At 57.3% G+C, this 7,788-nt stretch overlaps 1 protein-coding gene across 2 annotated transcripts in view; it reads left to right on the top strand.

The window, feature by feature from the left end:
- UNC5B (unc-5 netrin receptor B) overlaps nt 1-7,085 on the top strand; it is an 84,244-nt gene extending 77,159 nt beyond the window's left edge. For both annotated transcript variants that reach the window (XM_046653061.1, XM_046653060.1), the window contains 4 exons: nt 823-972; nt 1,569-1,733; nt 2,526-2,707; nt 3,526-7,085. In XM_046653061.1, coding sequence (XP_046509017.1) covers nt 823-972; nt 1,569-1,733; nt 2,526-2,707; nt 3,526-3,691 — 663 coding nt within the window. In that variant the 3' untranslated portion in view covers nt 3,692-7,085. The remainder of the gene's footprint in view (nt 1-822; nt 973-1,568; nt 1,734-2,525; nt 2,708-3,525) is intronic.
- The last annotated feature ends 703 nt before the right edge of the window (nt 7,086-7,788 follow it).

The following is a 7,788-nucleotide window of genomic DNA, read 5'->3' as shown; positions in this document are numbered from 1 at the left end:
CTTCCGTCTACCCTTCTGCGAGCCTCATGGTCCTTGCCTGTGGCTCCGTGCCTCCTCCCATCTGTGGTCTGTGGTCTCCTCTAGCTCCTTTGTCTCCCAGTCTCAGGTGACTTGTCTCAGACTCCAAGTTGCAGAGTGATGCAGCATAGGTGAAAAGGCCTCGAGGCAGAGCGTCTCCTGCAGGGACCAGGCTGGCCTGAATTCCAGGAGGCCCATAATGGGTTGGGGGCTCCTGGGAAATGCTCTTGCAGCCTGGCTCTCTTGGTACTGGGACATGGCTAATGCACAACTTTGGTCGGAGAACGGAGTGGAGATCAAGAGGGAAGTTGTCACTTTTTGGCTTGATGGCATTCTTTGTTGATTCAGTCCGTCCATCCATCCATCCAACCAACTTTCTGCTTATCTATATATATACTCATTCATTCAACAGTCCATCTGTCCATGCAGCCATCACCCATTCATCTGTTTATCTTTCTCTCATTTTTCCTTCTATTTATATACCCATCCATTTGTATATTCTTCTGCACATCCATCTGTTTATCTCTATTTATCTCTCCATCTGTCTGTTCATCCATTTCCCCATCTGTCTATCCAGTCATCTTAATCCATCCATCCATCCACCCATCCCTTTATCCATACATAATAAGTCTTCTATGAGCACTTACCAAATCCCCAACCCTGTGCTCAGGTGGAACCCTGCGCTCAAGGTTACAGCCTGGTTCCCTCTGCCTTCATGTGTCCCCAACTCCCAAGCTTGCAGCAGGAAAGGGGCCACTGGCCAAGTATGATGGGCTCCCCCTTCCCATTGCCCCCGGCCCACAGGAGGTGCTGGAGCTGGAGCGGACCCTGGGCGGCTACCTAGTGGAGGAGCCGAAACCCCTGCTGTTTAAGGACAGTTACCATAACCTGCGCCTGTCCCTCCACGACATCCCCCATGCCCACTGGAGGAGCAAGCTGCTGGCCAAGTACCAGGTGAGGGCTGGGCCACAGAACGGGGTGGGATGAGGCTGGGGCGGGGCACACTTGAGGGGCTGCCCAGGGAAGACCAATTCCCCCTCGAGGCCAAGGCCCTGCCTCCTCCCTCAGTCCTGCAGCCTTGTGCCCCCACTCCCCATGGTGTCTCTCTCTGTCTCCCTCCCACCCCCACTCCATGCACCATCATCCTTAGGCACATCCCCACGTTCAGTGCCAGTGACAGCCACACTCACACCCCCACCCCGTCACACACTCCGACACACAAATATCTGTACACGTCATCTTCAACAAGTGTTCATGCCTGGCAGACTGTCCACACTGCTCTCTGATGGTCACATCCCTCTGCCCCGCCCACCTGTGTGACACCATTGAGTCCACAGGCTTCCCAGTGCCAGACACACATACACAAACACACCCTCACTTGTGCCTTCTCTTCCCCGTTTCTCAGCTGAAGGGCCGTTGACCAGCTCTTCTTCCTCTGTCCATCTGGATGGAGAGGCCTGAACTGGCCCCATTTCCTGCCTCTGCCTCCAGTCCCCAAGGGCAGAGCAGGCTGGCCTCACCTCCTTGACCCTGACCCCCTCCTCCCCCAGGAGATCCCCTTCTGTCACATTTGGAGTGGCAGCCAGAAGGCCCTGCACTGCACCTTCACCCTGGAGAGGCACAGCCTGGCCTCCACGGAGTTCACCTGCAAGCTCTGCGTGCGGCAGGTGGAAGGGGAGGGCCGGATACTCCAGCTGCACACCACGCTGGCGGAGGTAAGGCCCGGCACAGGCAACTGCTGGCCAGGGAGCAGCAGGCAGAGCCCAGGCTCCCCCTCGTCTGGGTGGAAACTCTGTCTCCTATAACGACATGCCCCAAGTCTGAGCTGGGACCTGTCACTTTTTGCTAACAGCTGACACTTGCAGAGTGCCAATCCAGGGCTTGGCCTGTACCATGCGACACAGATTATCTCGTTAAATCTTCACAGACACCAGGGAGACAGACACGATCCCCACCTGGGAGATGAAAGCAGGTTTTAGGGGGGCTGAGGATCATCGACCTTGTACCGGGTCAAGGCTCGGCCCAGGCCTGCGGCTCGCCACCACTAGAATCTAGATCGAGGTTTACAAGACCCGGGCCACCCAGGGGGACAGTGCTAGACCCTCACTGCAGCGCAATGTATGTGTCTCCACCCAGCTCTGCCATTAACTTGGCATATGACCGTGGGCAAGTCACTGCCCCTTTCTAGACTTCGTTTCCACATATGTAACAGTGGCTCCACGGGGTTAGAGTGTGGCTGAGGCTCCTCTTGGTTTCCTAATCATGAGACTGCATCAGCCTTAGTCTGGGGCAGGACATTGAGGGCTGGGGGTTAGGCAGGCAGCCCTGGCCCTGGGAGCTGACCTTCTGACCTTTTGACTGAGCAGCTGGAGCCTGCCCAGAGGGTGGGGAGGGACCGGAGCCTCCAGGAGCTCGCAGTCCCAGGCAGGAAGGCTGGAGGGGCAGAGACCCAGCCCAGTGCCCAGAGAGCCCTCTGCCCCTCTCACCCTTGCCCTCTGCCCTTCCAGACACCTGCTGGCTCCCTGGACGCCCTCTGCTCTGCCCCTGGCAGCACGGTCACCACCCAGCTGGGACCCTATGCCTTCAAGATCCCGCTGTCCATCCGCCAGAAGATATGCAACAGCCTGGACGCCCCCAACTCACGGGGCAATGACTGGCGGCTCTTGGCACAGAAGCTCTCCATGGACCGGTGAGTGTCAGGACAGGCCTGCACCGCCCAAGCCACAGCCCACTCCCACCTCCCTTTGTGCCCATGGGGCAGGCGGGGCAGGCAGCCCGCCGCCCAAGATCAGACCCCGCCGTCTGAGGTGGATCAGGAGCTCAGGTTGGGTGTGCTGTCGAGAAGCCCATCCCTTCAGGAGCCTCGTGCTTGTGAGAAGCAGATAAAGCCAGGACCCCAGCAAGGTGTGATCACCGTCAGCACCTCCTGGCCCAGGACAGAGCAGGTTGCTGGAAGCACTTGCCGAGTGACAGAATACATCTTATGTCAGAACTCTTCTGGAGAACTTAAAATGCTGGATAAACATAATGGCAATAACAGTCATTATTATGTGGTACTAATTGAGAAGTCATTAGCTGCATTGAGCGGATACCCTGTAGAAGACATCTTACTTGAAATGGCTGGGACTTAGAAAGATGTCTAAGGCTTTGTTCCTGCTGTCAAGGGAGTGCACAGGGTGAGACCAGGCAGGGAACGAAGGTGGGAGGAAGAGAGGCTGGAGTGCCAGTTTCGGACAGTCTCTTCCGGGGCCATTGTCTTTCAGTGATGACAGCAGTGACGATTAATGATGATGAGCAAGACAGTTTCCATTTTAGAGATGAGGAGACTGAGGCTCAGAGAGGAGTGGTGACTTTCCCAGGAGAAAGCAGAGGGGCTGGGGTTCAGATCCAGGACTGTGGGGTCCCAGAGCCTACAGGCTCCCCTTCCCGGAGCGCTCTCCACCCCCCGGCCCCTGGGAGGTGCTGAGGGTTTGGGGAACCCAGTGTCCCTCTCCTTCCCTTTGCCAGGTACCTGAACTACTTTGCCACCAAAGCGAGCCCCACGGGTGTGATCCTGGACCTCTGGGAAGCTCTGCAGCAGGACGACGGGGACCTCAACAGCCTGGCGAGTGCCTTGGAGGAGATGGGCAAGAGTGAGATGCTGGTGGCCATGGCCACCGACGGGGACTGCTGAGCTGCCCCAGAACTGCGGGCTGGTAGGGACTGGCAGGAGGTGGGCAGCCCCTCGGGGGGCAGTGAGGCCTCCACTGCCCCCCAGCTCACAGCCGGAGTCACCTCTACTCCTCCCCTTGTCACTCCCCCAGACCACGACCAGCCTTAGGAAATCCACGTACTGTGCCAGGAGGACCCGGGCTCCCTCTGCATCCCCTGCTGTCGCTCCTGACCTCAGACCTCCATGCGGGACCCGGGGTGGGGCTGAGGCCTCTGGAGGCAGCTAGGGGAACAAGGAGGGGGCCCTCCCTCCACCCCCGGCCCCGGATCTCTGGGTTACATTTTAGTTGCGCTCTTCATTTTCTTCCTCAGTTCTTGATTCTCCCTCCTCCCTAAGCCCCCTTCTCCTTTCACACCATTTTCCTCCTTGAAGAGTCAAGTACAATTCAGACAAACTGCTTTCTCCTGTCCAAAAGCAAAAAGGAAAAGGAAAGAAAGAAAGAAAGCTTCAACTGCTAGTAAGGCTCAAAGAAGAAGAAAAACACCAAAACCACAAGGGAAAAGAAAAACCCAGTTTCTTAGGAAACGCAAATGATTTATTATCCAGATATTTGGATAAGTCCTTTTTAAGAAAAAAAAAAGAAAATGAAAAACAACACAAAAAATAGGAAACTCTTTTCTTGAGTGTGGCTGAGTGTGGGCGTGCTCATGGTTCTGGCCAGGCGAGTGTGAGTGTGAATGTGTGTGAGTGTGAGAGAATCGGGGAGAGAGAGCTTGCACAGGGAGCAATTTGCTGCTAGTGATTCCCTCTTAGACTACATTCTTACAAGGCCTCAGTTTCCCCAGTTGTACAGGCTTGGATGGGGTTCTGCCGTGGTACCGTGTTTCCCTCTGAAATCTTAAGCAGATACTGAATCCTTAAAGCCAAGGAGCCCTGAGGTCTGGAGTGGGGCGGGGTCCTCCCTCCTTCTCACAGCCCCAGGCAGACGCCCCACAGGCGCCTCTGGGCTCCTGGGAATCCAGATGGCCCCAGGATGGAGACTGTGGCGGGCCAGGCCAGTGGTGAGCCAGGGAGAAGGTTTTCAGTGCTGTGGTCTGGTGGCTCCTGGAGAGGGGCCGTGGCCCGAAAGTGGGGCCCTGGCAGAGAAAGAAGTGGGGGATGAGAGTCCCCCATGGCCACCTCTCTCCTTCACCCCCAGGGTGGGGCCAGCCAGGACACCCCCCACCCAGCAGCCTCTAGACCAGGAGGACTGGAGTAGGATGGCATTCTCTTAATGCCCAGGAACCCAGGATCCGCCATTCCCCGGCCTCAGTTTCTCCTTCTGTGAAACAGAAGGGATGGATAAGAGGGCCTCCCCAGCTGCAGAAGTCTGCACTTCTGGGCCTCGGTATGGCTCTGAGGATTCTGTTAGCAGGCAGCCCTGTGGCGGGGGAGGCTAGGAGGTGGGTGGCCGTCCTGCTCTCCACGCCTGCCAGTGGAGAAGGCAGGGTGGAGGGTGACTTTCCTCGCTCCGATCTCCACAGGCACCTCCCTTCCGTCCTCCTCTGCAGTCCGGGAGATCTTGAAGTAAGCTTTGAACAGGCAGGGTTGCCAGAGCAGTGGGGGCTGCCACCCCCTCACCAGCCTCTTCCAGCATGTTCCAAAGGGGCCATCGGGGTCTCTTTTCGGCTGGCTGGCGATGGCTGGGACCCACATCTTGCAGCTGGTACAGAGGCCTCATCAAAGGCCTCTCCTCCTTGGCACCCAGGGCGAAGCAGGTACCAGCCCCCCCGACAGCTCTGGGCACTGACCCCAGGGCTTGCCTCAGTAGGTCCATGTGCAGCCGCTGGGACTAGCCCAGGTGTATCCTGGCCCTTGAAAGTCTGATCTCCTGGGAGTACAGCAGGTTTGGGGCTGCGGTCCCAGCCAGCATCCCCAGCCTGGCTTCCCTGCCATGGACTTGTGGGCTTATGGGGGTCTTCACCACCCAGCAGCCTCCTCGGGAGTGGGTTGGCTGTGGGCAGACAAGGGTCTACTCCATTTGAGAGGAAATTCCTTCTATCAGGGCTGCTCAAGGGGCCAGCTGCATCTGGAGCTGGACCCCCAAGGCCGAGACCACAGCTCTTTACCCCAGTGCCTGTGTGGATGTTGCCTCAAAGGCAGCGAGCCTTCCCTGCCTAAGCTGCCCGTCCGCTGTGGGCTTAGCCTCTCTGGTCATTGCTAGCCCAAGCCGTGTGGGCCTGTGTGATGGCCTGGCCTTGAGGGCAGCCTAACCAGGGCTGCAAGGGGCTTTACTGGTGCCATTCCCAGTGCAGACTCTCAAATGCCCACAGGCAGCCTGGAGTCCAAAGACCAGCACTCAAGCTCCAGCTTTGCCATTAAACTGCTGTGTGACCTCGGGCATATGACTACCTTCTCTGGGCCTCATTTCCTTTTTATACCTTGAAGGCCCAGCAACTGCTGTCTGAGGCCCTTTGGGTTCTGACACTGTCATTCTTGGCTTCTGATGGGAATCCTAGTGGGTAGGAGCTGACCGGGAGCTCTTGGTGGGTGGGGCCAGGCCAGCCACCCGGTACCATTTCTAATCTGATTCCTAGAAATTGTGTACCAGGGCCTGGAGCGCAGACATGATCCACTGGAACCTCCTGGGAGAGCTTAAACCGTCCAGCTTCATCAGACAGGCCTGGAAAGGGTCTGCTGGCTCCCTCAGCTGCCGAGGCTGCTGCAGCTCCGGCCCACACTGCTGCCTCGGGTGGCACGGAGGTCTCTCCTCTTGATCAGGCCTGAGAAGCAGCCCCAGGGGCCAGTACTCTGAGAGCCGCAGGTCAGGGCGCCCGCACAGCTGTTCCTGTCTCTCTCATCTCTGGGGTGTGCTTGCACGTGTGCGTGTGTGTGCTTTTATCCTCGGGCACATCAGGGTGCCCCTCCAGGAACGTGTCCCCACCTGTGAGCGAGCGAGTGCCCTCCTTGCATCCCCAGCTGGGACGTCTGGAGCTGGCGTGCCTGTGTTTGCCCTCTGAGTCCACAGGGTCAGTCGGTGTATCTTCTACGTGCCTCTCCCTCTGCCTTCTCTGCCCTCTCAAGGGCGTGGGGGGCCCTCCCCATCTCCTGGACGACCCAGGGCGCTCTGGTCCCCTTCCCCTAGCAACCAGGCCGCTGAGCTAGGTCCCTCAGCAGGCCTTCTGAGGGAGGTGACCAGGAGCCTGGGTGCAGGGAGCAGCTCTCCTGGGGGCAAAGGGCTGGACCCCCCGGCCGGGCTGCAGACATGCTTGTATATCCCCGGATGCAGGGCTGCAGGGGTGGCCCCAATCCCACCTCTGTCTATTCTGTAAACTACAACCTGTAAATGACGTTTAGCATTCCTATTGTAACAAAATTAATTTTTATGAAATAAATTATATTTCCTAGTCTAATAAAAAAAAATCCAGGTTGTAATTTGCTGTCTTCTTGCCTGCCTTTCTATCAGCAATTGGGAAGGCCTTTCCTGCTTTTCTCAAAATTCCACACGTTTGGGGAGCAGGGGGGTTGCTGGCAGAGCTCTCTGAGCTCCTGGAAACGAGCAAGCACAACTGCCTCATTTTCCAGAAGGGAAAACTGGCCGAGAGAGGGATAAGGACTCCCCCGTGGTCACACAGCAGGTTGGAGGCTGTGCTGCGTCGGGATCCCACTCACTGCTCCCCGTCAGCGCGCTCAGTGCATAAGTACAGAATACGTTCAGAGGCAGTCATCTGACCCTGCCATGCGCCAGGTGATGGGCGGGAGCAGTGATGACAGAGGGCAAGCCCCTGGCTCTCTGTCAGCCTGGGAGAAGTTCAGAAGAGGGTTTCCCGGCTGGGGCTGAGGGTGAGAGGTCAGTTCAGACACTCAGCTGGGACATAAGAGCATCATGCAGGCAGAAAGGGGATGCTGAGGGCTGGTGTGGCTTTGGACCCAGGACTGCCAGGAGTGGTCAGCTAGGTTACACACTGGACAACAGTCCCCTATCTAAGGGGCAGGGTGATGCCGTTCCCACGCAGAGTGTGGATGTGTGCATTTACTATGAGATGCTTCCAGCAGAGGGCAGTAGAAGGTCTTGTTCTAACAAAGTCAACATATCCATGCTAATTTTCCCACAGATGGAAGTGTCTTGAGGGGGCATT

This window comes from Equus quagga, chromosome 2, assembly GCF_021613505.1.
Source record: "Equus quagga isolate Etosha38 chromosome 2, UCLA_HA_Equagga_1.0, whole genome shotgun sequence".
Classification (NCBI taxonomy): domain Eukaryota; kingdom Metazoa; phylum Chordata; class Mammalia; order Perissodactyla; family Equidae; genus Equus; species Equus quagga.
Note: the sequence above shows the minus strand (reverse complement) of the source record. Positions and strands in the feature narration are given on the sequence as shown.